The 20,008-nt window shown below is 27.6% G+C and overlaps 1 protein-coding gene across 1 annotated transcript in view; it reads right to left on the bottom strand.

The window, feature by feature from the left end:
* The window catches only part of LOC111640515 (ADP-ribosylation factor-binding protein GGA1-like), a 40,836-nt gene that overhangs the window by 14,122 nt on the left and 6,706 nt on the right, over positions 1-20,008 (bottom strand). Inside the window, exons 2-6 of the mRNA XM_023386532.1 lie at positions 17,636-17,796; positions 13,867-13,965; positions 11,505-11,663; positions 8,414-8,488; positions 4,477-4,549 (exon numbers count right to left, since the gene is read on the bottom strand). Of these exons, the coding sequence (XP_023242300.1) occupies positions 4,477-4,549; positions 8,414-8,488; positions 11,505-11,663; positions 13,867-13,965; positions 17,636-17,796 (567 nt within the window). The remainder of the gene's footprint in view (positions 1-4,476; positions 4,550-8,413; positions 8,489-11,504; positions 11,664-13,866; positions 13,966-17,635; positions 17,797-20,008) is intronic.

Raw genomic sequence — 20,008 nt, 5'->3', positions numbered from 1 at the left:
CATCTGTGAGTAGAATTAAGAAAAAAACATATAATTAAAAAGATAGATGTTTACTTTATATAAAGAATAAGATATACAATGAGTAAGTATATACTTCTGTAACCACCTAATCCCTGTATTGCTTATATCAAAAATTATTTGAACTTAGATAAACACCACACACAATAAGTAGCAAAAAAACTACATTAAATATTAATAATTATGTGAAAATTCATTTCTTATTTTGATTGTAATGCACAATTAAAGTAAAAATATAAATAAAATGAATTTAACCTTAATCAAAACAAAAAAAATTATTAAAGATAAATAAGTAATAATTCAGAATGCAAAAAAGCTCACTTTAAATATGTTTGAAACTAAACTGATGAGTTAAGTTTGTGTATATTATTAACACTTATAAAATTGTAATAAATATATAGAAAATAAAGCAAGTGTTGTCATACAAAGACAATAAATTAAAAATTTTCATATGAAAAGTGTCTAATATGAAAAAGCAAACATTTCTATTTCTAATAACCTAATAACTGTATAAAATCATTATTACATCAGCAGTCAATCTATTGTTGAAACCTTAGTTTTTATTCTAATTTAAAATTAAAATATTTGGTACACAGAAATTAAAGCATTTCAAAAATGCACTCAAATATTATTTCTTTAATTTTACCTTTTAAAGCAGTGGTTTCCAACCTTTTTAAATCTATGGCACACAAGTACACAAAAATTGTGGCAAACTATTATTAATTAATTACAACTAGACCTGCCAATAGGTTGATCACAGAGCTCTCTCTAATACTTGTTCTATGATAGTAAAAACTTCTGAAATATAGTTAAATTAATAAAATATATTTCTGTGTTATCATTTATTTTACAAATTTTTAAATTTGTTGCTTTAATTTTTTATTTACCTCTCAGCACACTTATAATGGTTTACTGGCACATGGTATACTGGTTAAATAACCACTGTTTTAAAGTAAAAATTTAGTAAGATAAAAAGTTTTACACATTTTATTTAAATTGATTTTGAATGTTACATATGGTAGTATATTTGAAAAATTACAATGTAAATTTTATTTCTAACTTAATCGTTTTTAATAAATTGATGTTTACAGTTTAAAAAATTTTTTTGTTTAATTGTGTTAGGTATGTAAAGTCAAATATCTTTTCTTTCTGTTTTAATACAGTTGTCTATATATTGTCTCAATATAAAAATACAATTTTCATGAATCTGTGCATTAAACTAAAATATTTGGTAAAATTCAATAAGAAGATATATATTTAAATATTATAAAAGTAAAATTTTCTTACCTTCATCAGCTCTTTTTCTTCCNTATGTTGTGTCATGTCTGTGTGTTGTGAGTGTAAGTTTAATGGTGTGCTATTTGAGTCTGCTAGAGTTACTGCTTTATGTAATTGTGATGTTTCTTGTTTCCTGTAGAAAAACTCTCGCAGTGACTGTATTTGTTTGTAGTGAAGGTTAACTAGGTCAATCAGGCCAGGTCTGCCATCTTTACATGGAAGGGTTAATCTTTTTGTGGCGGATTTAGGATGATGTTGTTTATGCTTCGTAAGTGTTGTTCTTGTTTTCCTTTGTAGTTGCTCAAGATCTGTGTGAGTCCAATGTATAACTCCAAAAGAGTATGTGAGTACTGGGACGACATAAGTGTTTATTGCTTTAATTGTGAGTTTTGCATTTATTATTATTATTACTATTATTATTATTTAAACAGAATTTATTTTTCTTAATTAAAAACTCCTTCAACTACTAACTAATTTCCTAGATTACACTCAATTAATTACAAAAAATATAAACAATCATCAAATTCTTATAAAATTATTCAAATAATAAAGAGAACAAATGATTTATAAAATTCCATGCAATTCCATATATTTAAAAAAGACTCAAATAAAATAAAAATACAATTGAATAAAACAAAATATAAAAAGACAACTTCTACAGAATTATTTTATAATTCCTGTAATTTTATTTATCAATGTATGAAAATTTTTCAGAAGTTGTAGAAATTAAATATTTTTAATTTTTACCAATATTAGAGGATTCATAAATTTATTATTTCTGAAGCTATAAATGATGAATCATTAATCTATGTTAATTTTTTTTATTTGTATCAATCTCTTTCATTTAATAATGCTATGATCAAGTTGAGTATTTGGTTAACATTCTTAAGAAAAAAAATTTAGTTGTCTTGCAATTCATTATTAAAGATTTCAGAAAATGCCTAATTATTCTAATGTGCAGAAACACAACTATATTATTAGCTTGTTTGGAAAGTAAGTTTGTTTTTTTTATCTCTAGACGGATTAGTCATATTTTTCCCACCATTTTTATTCTAAATCATATTATCATTATATATTTTGACAGCTAACATTTTAAGGCTTATTTGTAAAAAATTTTATTTGATTTTGTGCAATTGTTTATTTTTTGTGTCCCATCAAATATGGAAGATCGAAAGCAGCATTTTCGGCATATTTTGCTCTTTTATTACCGAAAAGGTAAGAATGCTGTTCAAATGAGAAAAAAATTGCGTGACATGTATGGAGAAGATGTATTGACAGAATGACAGTGCCAAAACTGGTTTACAAAATTTTGTTTTGGCAATTTCAATATTAAAGATGCACCATGTTCACAAAATAAAGGTACCGATTGAAGCAAACTGCTGAATAACAACACGTGAAATCACTAAGAGGTTAAATTTGTCAAATTGAACTGTTTATGATTACTTGGAACAAATTGGTTTCGTTTCAAAGCTCGATATATGGGTTCCACATGTTCTTAAGGAGAGATGCTATCTTTGGTGGGATTTTAAGGGAATTTTTTTTTTGAGCTTTACCAGACAATTTAACAATTGATTCAAAAGTGTACTGCCATACTGCCATCGAGTAAACAAATTTGGTAATATCATTAAATAGAAAAGGCAGTCAGAATTGATCAACAAAACAGATGTAGTGTTTTACCACAATAATGTCAAATTTCACACAAGTTAGTAACTCATCAGAAACTGTTATAACTTAGATGGGACCTGCTATCACAACAACCATACTTGCCAGATCGAGCACACTCAGATTATTACTTGTTCTGGTCTATACAAATTTTTTTAACTCTAAGACATTTACTTGAAATGACAATGTCAAAAATCACTTGGATCAGTTTTTTGTAAGCAACAATCAAAACTTTTATGAATGTGAATCATGCTACTACCAGAAACGATGACAACAAGCATTTGACCAAAATGGTTGATATATAATTCAATAAAATATTTATTTATTATAAAAATATTGTGTTTTTTATCACGGAAAAAAACAAACTTACTTTCCAAACAACCCAATAAAATAAAATAATTATAAATATCAATGATATATAAAAATAATTAACAAATGCGTTTAAAAACAAAAAATAATAATTATAAAATCATTCAAAAAGCAACTTTATAAAACAATCCAATAACTTCATGTGATATTGCTGCAGACTACTCATACTATCAAAATTAATAAATTAAAATTTAAATTATTACAGATCCCAAAATTTCAAGCAGACTAAGTTGTAAGTCAGCCAATGTAACTGTTTGTCTTTTATACAAAAAACATACATAAGCTGTAATTTTAACAGTTAAAGATAAAATTTTACTACCAAACCAAGCAGCATATTATCAATATCTTTGATCAGATTCACTAAACCTATTATGATGCTAATTTATATAAAGTTGATAACATATCTCATTCTTATTAATCACAATTAATCATCTAAATAGTATTTGGATTATAATAAGTATTGTATATAAATGTGAGAATCCAAACTCATAACATAACTAAATCACAACATAAGGTCTGGACAATACAACTTTGTGGAATAACTGTCAACTTTCACACTGGGAGCAGACCTTCTTTTAAGTTCTCAGCATAAAAAGTGACACTTTCTCATAACCTTCTGACATGTTATCCCAATTTCATTATTTTGATATAACAACACAGGCAATCGAAGCAGTCATCGCCAGTCATGTGATAGTTGCAGTCATCACCAGTTTCTCTCTGATGTAACAAGTCACCACCCAGCCCTATAACGGAAGGCATCGCCAATTCTTCGACTGATATCATTAACTATGTGCCTCTGAAACAGATATATGATTGATTCTGACCCGGAACATTATCCAGAACTCTTCTAACATGCCAACCTCCTCGATTATTCAACCTCCCTAAGGGACAGATTAAATCCTCTCCTGCATCAGGTCTACAAACAGATCTATCAACCCACAGGTATTTATCTCCATGCGAATCTTGTGAACTCTCTTGCTCACGAAAAGCAACAGTATTTATACCTGGTTTAGTTTGTTATATTATAATCCATTAATGAAAATGTATACTAGGTATTCTCCTTTACAAATAAACAGTTATTAGTTTTTAACCTGGCCTCTGAATAATTCACTTCCAACACATCTCTTTGACCTCCTCCATGCGACTCACCTTCTCTCAGATCTCCTCCATCCCAAATCTGATCACCCATACACATGGCCACTTGCATGACCCCAACAACAACCTTGACATTAAACAAAAACAGCCCTAATTGGTGTGCAGGGTCTTCTGTCCTGACATAATCATCGCTGAAGCGATGTCAACCCTTCATTCAAGTGGTGCAGAAGCATAGGAGGCACTTTGCACATTATCACATACAAATTAACTGGATATCCAATTTCAAAATTTCCACAAATTTTCTGTAGTAGAACATTACAAAACAAATCAATGGGTTAAGAAAATGGCTTACAGAAATCAAAAATACTACAAGGAATAAGCAGTAATTATAGTTAATAATAATAATAATATCAGGTCATAAATACTAATACTAAAAACTACAGAAAACACACTCTCAAAGATACAACACTAACAAATGACACATACAGAAAATGTCACAACATGCCATACATAAATCATGCCAGAAACTTTATAACACATCACTTCTGGTTGCAAGTTCTTGGCTCACAGATTATTTACATAGACATAATCAAGTAGTAAATATAATACACCAAGAGCTTGTAAACAAACACAAATTATTAAACATCCACAAACCATGCTACAAATACATTCCACAGACAGTATCGGAAAACAACATGCAGAAAATGTACTATGACAGAGTCATAATAACAGATAAAACAATTTACCACAACAGACCAGACATCATACTCATTGACAAACACAATAAAATCACATACATTATAGACAGCCATTCCAAACACTAAATATACAAAACACATTCACTGAAAAAATTAGCAAATACACAGAACTCGCTCAGGAAATAAGGAATCTGTGGAGGATGGATAGGGTGTTTATTGTATCTGTTGTTCTCTCCTCTACAGGTGTGATACCTCACATACTACACAAAAGCTGGAAACATTACAATTAAATAGAAATACATACATCACACTACACAAACCCACTATACTGAATACATGCCATATTGTTAGGAAATTCCTAAATACAGACACAGACACTGACACACTTATTTAATTTTAGTTTTGTTTTGGTTGCTATGCCTTGACTCTGCTCTGGCATAATACACAGCCACCAGTGTCAACTGAGCATAACCCACTAAACCCAACATAATAATAATAAATATATTGTATATTAATTCAGGAAAACTGCATGCACATGCATGCATGCAAACATGTTTGTGTTTGTGTATGTGGATTTCAATCAGCTGAGCACACATGTGCATTTATATTACTGCTACAAATTATATAAAGTTTATATTAATTAATGGATATAACACAATGATGTAAATGTAATGTCAGAATAAACAATAATACAAATACCCATACATACTTATTCCAGCACTTATTCCAATTATTATTATTAAACTTTAATAGAATTCCATTAAATATTATATGCTGGAACAAGTTCAGTACATACGATGTTATTTGTGTTGTCAACAGTTCAAGCTTGTTAATAAATTAGACAAAAATAATAAGTATTTTTCTACAATTAAAACAATAATATATTCTTATAATATAGTGTAAATTAAAAAAGTAATTTATTTTATNTGAAATGGCTTGATGAGGAGTCTGAGGAAGAAAATGTAGGTCCCTTCCTCTCAAATACAACAATCATTTTATAAAAGAATAATGAAATGTTTGAATTAGAAAATTATTCTCATCATCATCATGATTAAACAGAACATGTCTTATAAACTACTTTAAATGCTTTATTTATAACTAATTTGAAGATTGTTTCTCTATAATTTTACATGTAAAACAGCAAAACAATGATCGTTTAACTTATTACTTGCATAATAGTGAAAAAACATCAAACGTTTTGATATTTCATAACTGTATTAAGGCAAATATGAAAATTATTTTTGCATTTGTTATTGAAAACTTTACGATTTCTAAAATATTTAATAATTTAGAAAATATTTAGTTAAGTTTTCATCTCACTTAATTATATGTATTAAATTTATATTATTCAAATTTTATCAAATATTAATCATGATGATTAAATACTTCATACATATGATAGATAATGCGTAATGTCTAAACAAATATGTAAAATTTAATTTTACATTACATGGAAAACTACATAATAATCAAATTGGAGAGAGATCTTAAAAAAATCTCAATCATCTTGGTCACGCAAACATCCAACCATGATCAAAGATAGGAAATCCATACATGATGTTTCAGATATTATTAATATAAAAACTGATTTTATATTCTGGAGACCATCAGAAGAAGATTCCAGTTATTTATTGACTATAATGGAAAACAAGTAGAGACTCTTGGACTCTCTTGGAAAATGCTGCTATCATATTATTCATTCTACTTCTGTTGAAAACAATAATTCTATATAAGTGTTAATACATTTTTTTATTGTCTCATAAAATTTCTGAATATTTGTTTATCATCAATTCCAATTAATTACTCGGAATACAAACATATGAAAAGTTTAAAGCAAATGTTCCAGGAATACAATTTAAAGAATTCAACATAAAAGAGAGTATGTCTAAATTCAGGTAACATAGTTGTTACTGAAGATGTAAAACTCTGAAGCCAAAACACACAATTCTATCTGAATTTTAAATTGGTCAAAACAAATAGGAGAACAACGGTTGTTATATAGAAAATCATTTAAACAAATGATTCTGAAAGCTAAATGTTACTGTTACATAATATATAGGCAAATATATGATTTAATATACATACTCAAATTGAATTTTCAATGTTTCTTCAAGATATCACTTTTGGCCTATACATTTTTGCCAGTGACATACTTCCTTAATTAATTCATTCTTTTGACTAGCATAGTTTTATTTTAGGATGGACAAATATTTTACGTATTGAAATTTATACTTTGGGTGTTTATTATAATTCCGGTCATCGAGTATATAATTATTATTCATTGACAATTCCAATTGGATTCAGATATCAGTTTGTAATTGTACTTAAAGTTTTAATTATTTTTAAGTACAGTCGACCCCCTATAACGTGCGTTCCTATAACGGAAATTCCTATAACGTAGCGAAAAAATTGTAGCAACATATGTATAAAGGACCTCCTAAAATGTCATCACCGACTCCTTTCACGACAAGATTGATAGAATCTGGACCAATAGTGAATGAGCAGCTGAACTACTTTCCTCCGCCCTGCGCCACGCTACGAAGCGGCTAAATTGAGTTTGCTATCGTCTGTATATATAAATTAGGTACTGTACATATAATTATATATTAATTATATATAAATTAGGTACTGTATATATAATTATATATTAACTTATTGTAACTTTATTATAATTAAATATATAATTTCCGCCGTCTAGCATGGCGCCACACTACGGAGATATTAGGCAATAAGTTGAGTTTATTATCGTCTGTACAGTATGTAAATTAGGTACTGTAAGTCTAATACAGCACTAATTTTATACATTTCTTGTGAAAGAAACACTTCTTATTCAACGGCCATAAAAATTATTTATATTAATGATGTCTCCAAAGGTCAAGTTATTTTTCTGCGAAAAATTTGTTATCAGAAATCGCGGCCGCTGTTTCGTGTGCTGTTCCACGATGAAAACCAGCTTTGAGCAATGGTGTAGTCGAACGGTACACACTCGGTAAGTAATCCTATAATTTTTTGTTTATAGCATAGTTTATACAGATTATTCCCAAAAAATTATACGTGTTTTGGAAATGTTGAGTCAAATTAGTCTAGAATCAGTTAATTTTATGGAAGAAATCCTTTCAAACAGCCTTAGTCCGTAAAGTTCACACCTATCGGGCTGCGATTGGCTCATGTATTTAATCATTCCTACAACGTAAAATTCGATTAGCGTGGAACGTATCTAAGCGTTATAAGGGGTCTACTGTATATGAAATTAAAATGAATTTAGATAATAAAATCTCATAATATTATTTTACCTTAGACTTTTCTTCGTCTTCAAACACCACATTTTTTGGTCGTGGAGGTGGAGGTTTAAATGGTTCAGGAGGTTGCTTTAATAATAAAAAATGTTAATGATCTAATAAATATTTTTCAAACACAATAATATGTTAAATATAAATACAGCATAACATTATGTAATATTAAAACAAACAAATCTATATAACTTGGATAAGGATTTTAGAAAATTTATTATTTTTACTTTAATTTACAACAAAACACTCTCTTTATTACTTCATAAATAAAATAAAAATTGTATCCATAAAAAATATAGAAAACCATTTAAATTTTATCAAAGTAAAATAAAATATGTAATATTTCACTATTATTAACTCAGACCAAACAAATAATCTATAGATTATTTAATTTATGTTATAAGTGTCTCCAGGTCAATTCAATGCAAGTACATCATTGTCTGCAGATTCTCATTGCCTGACAATGGAGTCATAAATAAATTCATTTGAAAATGTGAATATTGCAAAGTACTATAGACATAATAATAAAATGCTTTCAAAAAATATATTTATTGCTGTTTAAATGTATTAACTTTTTGTGACTGCATTTTCAACATAGGGCATGCATTACATTTACAAGCTAACTGTTTTCAGGTTTTGATGTTGGTTTTATTCACTTACTCTATTTTATTTTACTTTTTTTTTGTTCAGTATTAATGGTTATTTCTCAAGCATTGTTATCATAACAGAATTAATATTTAATTTAGAAATACTCACTAATTTTTGTTTTTTAAAAAATAAATGACTTTACATTGAAGAACACGCATGCTTCCAAAATGGGCAATTCAATAGTACAGAAAGTTCAGAAAGTGGTAGTATGGCAAAATCATTTTGAAAACTTTATAAATTTATATTTAATTTTAACATCATATTTCTTTTATTATAGCTAGGAATTAATTAATAAATACCATTCCCACTGGCATGAGATATAAATTGTAAAGTTTCTAAGAATATATTACTGTGAAATACACACAATTAAAGTTGACAGTTCTGCCTCTACGAAAGAGCAAGGAAAGTGAATGTTATCATTTTTTGCAAAAACTTTTTTGAGAATGAATTAATAAAAAGTAAAGGTCATGGAAGAAATCATAAACCATAAACCGCTTTCTAGACATGTGTAAAATATAAAGATCTGTATGAGATCCAAGGAGTGTTACAGACATCACTGTATTTATATGATACAGTATATGATAATACAATAAAACCTCAATTTAAGGGACTACTTTGGGCAAGGGAATGTCCATTAAAAACAAAAGTCTCATATAATAAAGTAGATGTTAAAAACTTGACAGATTAGTTTATCTGTTTTTACTTATGTAGATATGTTTGTGTAATTAAAATTATGTATGTATGAGAAGTTTAATTTAACAGAAAACTTTTCTATATATATTATTGCTTACATACTCACTGCAGTTGAGACTTTAATAAACAAGTATACGATCTAAATCAAAATAAACAAACTCTTTTGGAAAATACACTAATTGTATTTAACTAAACAAATAAAATAATGGATACAATTTCTGTAATTACTCAGGATATATTTCTTCATATTTGAAGGTTAGACTATTTACAAAAATATCAAATTTTCGAGTCTATCTTAATCCTTTTTTTTCGAGTCTATCTTAATCAAAATTTTCGAAAATTTGATATTTTTGTAAATAGTCTAACCTTCAAATATAAATAAAATAATGTTCTTAATGAGCAGTGGTTCTTGGATTTAAAAAAAATCCTGTTAATTTAATTATATAGAAAAAACATTTTAAAATTGGCAGTATATTTAAAATTAGAAAGTTAATTTTACATATGACATATGAACTGGAAACTTTGTCCATTAAATCAAGATCTGTTAAAATGAGGTTTTACTGTACAGTGATACCTCAGTTTTCATCGATAATCCATCCAAAAACAATCAGTGAAATTCAAAACTGACAAAAACTGAGGCAATTATTTCTATATGAACCAATGTAAATCCAATTAATTCGTTCTAGACACTCCAAAATACATACCTAACACATTTTATAGAGAATAAATATAGTGTTTAATACTGAAAACAATAAGAAATTAATATTAAAGACTAATGTAAAGAATAAATGAGCGTTTAACATGGCATTCGAAGGGCTGCTGGCTGTGGAAACTTTCATTGTTTCCATGATGAAGCTAAAAGAAAAGGAAACAATGCAATTGTTTGGCTTTTTAAAAACTCTTTCTGCCCTGTGGGCACTAAGAGAGCCTCTTTTAGGAAGCCCATTATGGGTTCTGCCAGGCCCACAATGGGGTGGCTGGATGGTGAGTGACGAGGCCTGACATATCCAGATGGACCACTTCCAAAAAATTCCTGAGGATTTTTCAACCCATCCGCATTAGATCCCGGGTTCCCCAGAGCAGTAGGCTGCCACCTTGACCATCCGGCTGTCATAGAGGAGTTGTTTGGCTAGACATGGGGGGAGGTAATTCTCACACAATGAGAAACAATACCACACTGAGCAGGAAAACGTGTGGGTTGTCCTCTGTTTTCGCAAAAAAATCAATGAAAACCAAAACCGAAGTCAACAAAAACTGAGGTATTACTGTACTTGCATCAAATTGCTGGCATTGAACAGGCCAGAGACTTGTTATAAACATATAGTAATCACTAACACCAAAAATTTGTAAACAGAAAACATTTTTCAGAATTAATTGTAATTATTAGAGTATATAAAAATGGCAACAGCATATTTAATATATTCAGGAAAAAATCCAGCAATGTTTGAATTTTTTATTACATTATTTTATATATTATAAAAATATCTTTGCATTCCAAACTACATGTATTGTATTTTCAATAGAGTATTAATTTAGAAACTATTTTAAATTTTTCACATAAAAAATACAAATCTAATTTAAGTAAAAAATGAACTAAACAAACAGCCAGACTCCTTATTGAACTACTTAAGGCTTATTAATTACTAAGTAATTTGGTTAGAGATAGGTGGTATCCTAAAGCATATTCCTAGCCAAATTACTCAGTAATTAATTAGAATTTGGCTGTTTGTTTCAATCCATAATGAATTCATACCTCTAAAACATAGATAGGATCTGACTTGACAATTCCTTGTGTCTTTAACATTTGATATGCATCAAATATCTTGGTTTCCTTTTTTATCTCCATGCTCCATTTAAACATCAATTCAATTATTTTTTCTTTTACTTTATGAGATGTTCGATTCCCTAAATACTAATTCAAAATATTTTTTCTTATTGAAAATATAATGATTGTGAGGTGTTATACCTGTATATATAGGGTGATTCAAAAGTTACAGAAATTTAAAATTTGTGAGTTATTAATTTTTATAAATTTCTGTGACTTTTGAATCACCCTGTATTTTAATAAATGACAATAACAATTAGTTCTTTAATAAGTAAAAAATATCTTGATTAAAAGTTTCCTTAATATGTATTTTATATGTTCACAAGAATAGGCATATTTTAATAGTAGTAGCTTTGCAACAACTTGAAACCGAACCTTACAACTTTGAGAACAACTATTCAGTGGTTTCAGCAAAGGGTAGTCTTGTTTTGTTTAGAAACTAACAATCTTTAATTTGATTGGTGAATTGCTTTTTGTCCTTACATTATAACATGAATATATGAGCATTAAGTTTTGAACACTAAGTTTAAAGAACACATCAATGCTATAAAATAAAACCTATTAGACAGCTGGTAATACTTATGTCATCGGAGCTGTATATCAGCCTAAAGCAGCATCGCTCCTGTAGTAGAGGACATTGTACAAACTGACTGACTGCAAAAACATATGTAACCTTTCTTAAAACCTCCTCTTATTTTTGTAACTGTAATTTTGTTTATAACTTTGTATTACATTCTTTTCCATACTTTATTTACTTCACAATAATTTCATTAAGAAACAATTTTAATCTCTGGTTGCGATTGGTACAGAAAATGTATAACGTGTGAAAAATCCAGAAAATGAAGTCATCCATGCATCAGCAACAAAATAGAATGTACCTTTTAAATATGTATAAAAATGTAATTTTAAACCATTTTAATCATAAATCCAAATGTCTGTAATGAAAAACCACTTGTTGTTTTTGTAGATGCCTGTAAACCCACCAAATTGTAACTACTATGGCTGAAGAGGAACGACAACCTGTACGAAATGCATATAGTCATCATAATAACTTGTGTGATTACTTCAACTACTCACTTGTGTGATTACTTCAACAATGTCAATAGTGTGTGACAAGACCTCCATAGAGTCAAAACTTAGTGCTCATAGATTCATATTAATCTTTAACTTATTATTATAAGGAAACTTTTAGGGCCTTCTAGGGGGTCAATCTAAAAGCTCAAGTTTTTTAGAAGTTACGAAAAACTGTGACAACTTATTTAAATTGGACATGGTCAGATGGGGACCACTGATCCACTTGACATAAAATGACTCATAATACAAATGTACTTAAGTGAAACTATCAGACAAAATACAAAAATTAAATCTTGATAATTATTTTATTTGTATTTATTATATATACTAATAAAACTAGTTTCTATATTTTTATTTTGCAAAGATTATATAAAAATATTGTATATTTAAGGACATATATAATTGAATCCACATGCTCAGCAAAGTCATCCTCTACACCAATTTTTCTAATAAATAATAAAAAAATACATTAATCTAAAACTTGATTTTATTCTTTATAAATATAGAAAATAACTATAAAAGTCTGACTCAAATTGCTACAACTTTTTCTTTCATTTTATCATATTAATGTCTCTATAATACTTCTGAATGCTTCTGATAGTTATTCAATCTTATATACACAATATAAAACAGTATTTTTGTCATTGGTCAAGACTATTTGTTTACTTTAAATTGAACATGTAAAGTCCAGAGACCATAGATAACCACTCCTCATTAACTATAGAAATCTATTGGTTGTCCCATCAGAAGCTGTATTGTTCCTGTTCTGTATATACATTTGTCATGCATGATCTAACAAGATATGGTAAACTATACCAAAATTCTCAACCAAAAACAGAATCTTGCAGTAGCATGCTAGATTATGCCATTCTCAGAAGTGTTCATTAATCCATTTCTAAATATATATTTAAATTACATTCAGATTTTATGTGCCAGATCTGGCTTGGTCAAGTCATACAAAATGTACACAATCATTCATTCACTTTAAAAATATATTTCAAAATTCCATATACATCATTTCCAACTGACTTGCATAACACTTATTACAAAATTTTCCCTAGTTAATGTATTTGTGTTTTCTCAAAATCTAAAATTAAAGTAATTTTACAAATAAAATTTAAGTTTAAAATGTTTAAATTACAAATAAATATTTTACATTAAAAAATTATTTAAAATTTCATTTTAAAAAAATATAAAATAAATAGAAATTATTTACTTTTGGTGAAATAGTTTTTATAAGCTCATTTAAAAATCGAAATTTTCCTAATTCTGCAATTAAATTTGGACCACTATTCTTAATAATTTCTTCAAGAGCCTGTCAAAATAAATAAATCATCATCAGAACAACAAAAATTAAAATTTTATCTAATTTTAAATTTTTATGCTACTTATAAATAATATATTGCAGTATCATAAACATTATTTTTATTTTCTATATAATTAGAAAACAAATTCAATCATGATGTGTTTGTTTAATAATAAAATTTTATGCAATACTATTCTAAAATAATTTAACAATTTTTTAGGAAAATATTTTGAAGTACTTTTTGATGACATTGAATTATTCTAGATATAATTATACAATCAAAGAAATGCAATATTTCCAATATTACCAAACATTTATAATGATAATTTTTTAAATTTATTATTACTTAGTACTTTAAAAAAAATTTGAAAATTAATCAGCCTATCTGATTATTTTCTGATAAGTAATCCTGTGTTAAAAATTTTTACTATCTTAGAATTAAAACATAACTATATATATATATATATAATTTGGCAATTTTAAAATAATTAGTACAACAATCATTTTATAAAAGAATAATGAAATGTTTGAATTAGAAAATTATTCTCATCATCATCATGATTAAACAGAACATGTCTTATAAACTACTTTAAATGCTTTATTTATAACTAATTTGAAGATTGTTTCTCTATAATTTTACATGTAAAACAGCAAAACAATGATCGTTTAACTTATTACTTGCATAATAGTGAAAAAACATCAAACGTTTTGATATTTCATAACTGTATTAAGGCAAATATGAAAATTATTTTTGCATTTGTTATTGAAAACTTTACGATTTCTAAAATATTTAATAATTTAGAAAATATTTAGTTAAGTTTTCATCTCACTCAAAAGGATCAAAAACAAATATAATATAAAATAAACTTTAGCAATAAAAATTATTTAAAAACCAGATAAATTATTTGTATTTGGAATCCAGCACTTCCATTGCTCCTAATTATATATAATATATATATATATAAAGAAATATACTTCTATACAAATACTGTATATATTTTATAATAAGAATGGAGTGGTTAAGGTACGGATTATGATAAAAACATGCACAGCATTTACCAGTATATTGTTGAAGAAAAAAAGCTCATCTGTAGAAATCCTCTATAATTTATTAGAAAATAATAAAAGAGCAGTGCATCCTATAAGAACATTAAGTTGAATGTTTATCAGATTCCAGCCAAGGGAAACCAATTTAACATTTGCACAAAATATGCTAGAAATATTTGACACAAGATTAAAAGATTATAAATCTGACACACATTAAGAGGGCAATGAGAGCATTGGCCTTTGCTTTGAAGGATGGTAATGCAGTGAAATGGGTGGAAGCCAGAATCACAAGACTGGTTAGAAAAAAAGAAATTGGCAAAGGCCACATGGAGTAAATGCATCAATAGAAGGGATGCAGCATCCATTTCCAACTTGTAGAAGCTTTTGTTAAAAGGTTTATGCCCTACTTAATGTAATCTTATTGTAGGGCATTAGTGTTAAATTTGGATGTTTGCTTGTTTACTGGAACATATAGATAAAATGAAAATTACCTAATTAATACTATCTATAATGATTTTCATGATGTCTATTTAAATTAATTTGAACATCCTGCAGTTAAACATTTTCGAACACCAGCATTTCTTCATTGGATTTAAGATTAAACTTGATTAAGAGCTATAAACTAGCTTGAGAACATTAGTTTGGAAAATAGTTTGTGCTAGGTATTAAAAAGTTGTGTGTTACTTACTGTTTTATTTAATAACAAATATTAGTTCTCTGAAATAAGCAATGGTTTAATGTATTTACATATCACTGACACAAATGAGCATAGAATATCTGTAAGAAAAAAAAACTCCCTATATATTCAATACAATGAGCAATTACTTACTGTGACATAGTCACAATGCCAGGCTGCAATTTTTAATCATACTTTTAATTTATTTAATTTAAAATATATGCTCTCCACATCAAATTAGTAGTATGGCTACGGCTTGTCCCTGTACATCATACTTTTCCTTTAACAATAGAGTTGTGCCAGTCATCTAACATCTTTGGGGAAAAATTTTTTAATTGAAATAACGTGACTTCTAGTTTGCATTGAAAGTTCACATATTGTTAATTGGGGCATCCAGCCTTCAATATTTGGTCTTCTTTCATCTATCTAACTCCGTTCTTGAGATTAAGGAAAGACAGACGGATGGACGAATGACAGTGAGAATTTATAAATCTACAATTTTTTCAAATTGCAGCCCAATAATATATCATACAGTATCTGATCAGCCATGATTTATACATAACATGATATATGCATATTATATCAATATAGACATCATCCTTACTACTGTTATTATAAATTATTAAATAAAATTAATTTGATATTCAAATTTCTAAAAGATAGTAAAATATCTATAGTAATAAAATTCTTCTATTTGTTAATACTATTACTGTATGTTATTAGCTAAATTATACTAAATTTCACTTAAAATAGACTGAACAAGTCAACAATAACTTTTTATATTTAGTTGTGCAAATTTTGAAGGCAAATGCTATGCTAATATGTATCTAGTAAGCTTTCCTACTGCTCTTAGAAATGTAATCAAATGTGTAAAAAGGATAAAATTTAGTGAAATTTTCCAAAAGTTCTATTTATTATATTCATATTAACCCACTGTTACTCGAGGGAAAGCACTGCATTTAAAATGCATACTGCGAGGGAAAGCACCTTACATTTTAAAATGTTTGTAATTTGGGCTTCTTGGAAGTTTTATGGCTAAACTCTCGTCTACCTTTCTTCGTGACCCTTCCACACATCACTGGAATTGGAAATAATAGTCAATTCCTAAGGCTTTCAGTTAGCATGGCACTCACCCACAATTATTTTTTTTTTCCATTTCAAGTGGTATGATTCTAATTGCAATGTAATATTGTATATCCATACTATCAGAAACCATGGTGAAATGTTTCTGAAATGGCTTGATGAGGAGTCTGAGGAAGAAAATGTAGGTCCCTTCCTCTCAAACAATAAGAGAGAGGATCTTCATATGAAAATCCTGGAAGTGTTGAGAAAGAAACCAGATCCTCCACAGGCAACATAAGTATCAAGAGAAAAGTGTGCATACTCCCAAAAAAAAGAATAGAGAAACAGCATCCCAAATTGTAGGTGTAGTATACTGTACCAATTTGCAGATACCACACAATAACAATCTGAAAACAATGCAATTTTAAAAATCCAGACTAAACAGTTATAATTTCTATTCAAGTTCTGAATCTAAGTTTAACAATAATTTCAGATATTGTATTTCTGTTTTTATCGATCTGATCAGATATCAATTTTCTGTTTCTATATCAAAATTACTTTTAATGTATTCTAACTAAAGTAAAATAAACATTAAAATGTGTATTATTCATAACAAAACTTCCTGATCTTAGTAAAATCTCTCAAGACAAATCATTAAAAATATGAAAATATGTAGGGTGAGCATGGTGCTCACTCTTGAGTAACGGCATTACAAATCCAACTGAAGGAACGCCAGGTTAAAATAAATCTAAAATTATTTAAATTTATTTTTTAGATAATAAATATCATATAAAAATTAAATATCCAAAATTTTGATTTGAAATTATTGTGTGTACATATTTATATGTTTATGAAAGCATACATTTTAAAAAAGAAAGAAAAACATGAACTTACAGTTAATGCTTGCATTGCTTCTCTTTCTTGAGGAGATTGAATTTTATGAGCTAAAAATCTTAAAGACATTTGAGGGCCATCCTCATCTAATTCGACTTGCTGACAAAACAAATTGAGCGTAGTTAAATTACATTCTTTATTCAGAGGATTAGTTAATTCAACTGTAAAAAATTGCAGAATATTTATTATAAATGGATAAAAACATGCACAGCATTTACCAGTATATTGTTGANTAGTTAGTAATTAAATTTAGAAAAAAAAAATTAAGAAAATTACTACTAATCAAGAAAATGCAATTTATTCAATGATAATAATAATAAACTACCTTAATAATAAAAATGAATAATAATAAAAATGAAAAGTTGATATTTATTTTAAATATTAGAATAATACTTATGTAAAAGTATTATTCTAATATTTAAAATAAATATCAACTTTTCATTTTTGAATAGAGAGAAGATACAATATTTTGTTCATTATCAACAGACCAAATTTATAATAGAATTGTACAAAGTAGAAATGAATGAGGCTGATATAACTAAGTCAACCAACCACGAAAAATTCAAGGTTTTAATTTGGATTTGAATCTCTCAAGAGTGGAACACATTTGTCACCTCAAACAACTGGATACAGAAAGAATACAATTCATATTCAACAATATTCAATCTACCTATTAAAATTCTTCCAACACTGTATAACTTTATATGTACAGAATTTGATCTGGTGACTTCTAATAAAGTTTTTGTATTTTTTTTCTTTTTTTACACAGTAAAACTTATGTAAATTATGGTTTTCTTAAATAATATTGAACATATCCCATAGAAAAAAAAATATAACTGTTCTTGTCTCTATAGAAAGTTTAATTGAACAAAATTCATACAATTAATTTCAACAGTATATTACTATCAACCTTGAGCAAGAAAATTCCGACAGAATAGTTTTGAATCTTTTAGAGATTTGAAACTGCTTCAAATCTCTAAAAGATGGAATACATGTTAAAAACTTGAAAGGATAATGTACTGTACAGTACATAACATTGGTTTCCCAAAGGTCATAAACAATCTAATATGGATTATATATAAAAGTTACACAAATGACTTATTTATAGATAGTTTTACTAATACTTTATTTTCGAACATTATATGACATGTAAGTTTTAATGTACAACACATTGAAAACAGAAACTAACATTTCTAAAGACAAATAACAGACAATGTAAAATCTGGCCATGATGCATGTGTTGGCAGTCAAATTGTCTCTAGATATAGATTGTACCATATGTACACAATTTCTGAAGATTGGGCATCACTTAGCTTAATTGAACCTTCTTTACTTGTAAGCATGAGTTCAATTTTATAAGCATAGATTGTATGAATGGTTACTTGGACTGCTTTGGTAAAGAATACTTTCTAACCTTTAAATAGGAAAACCCTCTTCAAGGTGCCTTATATAAAATGATGCTATACCAGAATCCAAAAATATTTCATTTAAATTAGAAAAATGTAAATTAAAGATATCAGATTTATTCAAATAGCAACTGCAGCTACTATTTTAAACTGAATATTTTCTGTGATTACTATTTGAGGGTGGTTATTTCTTACTTTGGACATACAGTTGTCCCTCAATAATCTGACAGGTATGGGACCAAAGGTGTGTCGGATTACCAAAAGTGTCCGGATTACCAAAAATAATTACATATTTCGCATTGTTTTGCTAGCAGTAACTTACAATATTCTCTACTCCAACTGTTTGAACAGAACTGCTCACATAAAACACACGAAATGTGTGTCATCGAGTAAGAATTGGATGGGGAGATTCACATCGCGACACGCTTCTGTGCAAGCAGACACGTAACGGGCACGGTGCGTCGGACTACTGAGCATGTCGGATTAAAAAATGTCGGACTATTGAGGGACAACTGTATTCATTTAACGTCTGTTATTAATAAAATATTTAAATATTTATGAGAATTTTGATTTTTAAAACAAATTATTCTTGAAATGGCAAATTAATATCTATCCTTACAATGTTACTTTCTGTATACTTTTAATGAGAAAAGAATTAAAAAGTGGACCTACTGTATATTGTATATTTTACATTTCACTTTCTATTAAAGTTTGTTTGCTAAATAAACACAGTACCTACCTAGTGTAGTTTATGATCTTACGTAAACAGTATAAAATTCATAAAGTTTTTTCAAATCTTTATTTGGAACAATTATTATTCAAATAAAATCGGTACATAAATTATTTAAAATATTTAAAAAATATAACAAGTCATATATCATTAAGTATGTTAATATTTTGTTATTCTTAATTGATATATTTTTAATCTAATTTCACTTAGATTAAAAATAATCATTAACTCTTAAAC

This window comes from Centruroides sculpturatus, unplaced genomic scaffold, assembly GCF_000671375.1.
Source record: "Centruroides sculpturatus isolate CEXI.00-Female unplaced genomic scaffold, Cexi_2.0 scaffold1438, whole genome shotgun sequence".
Taxonomy (NCBI): Eukaryota; Metazoa; Arthropoda; class Arachnida; order Scorpiones; family Buthidae; genus Centruroides; species Centruroides sculpturatus.
Note: the sequence above shows the minus strand (reverse complement) of the source record. Positions and strands in the feature narration are given on the sequence as shown.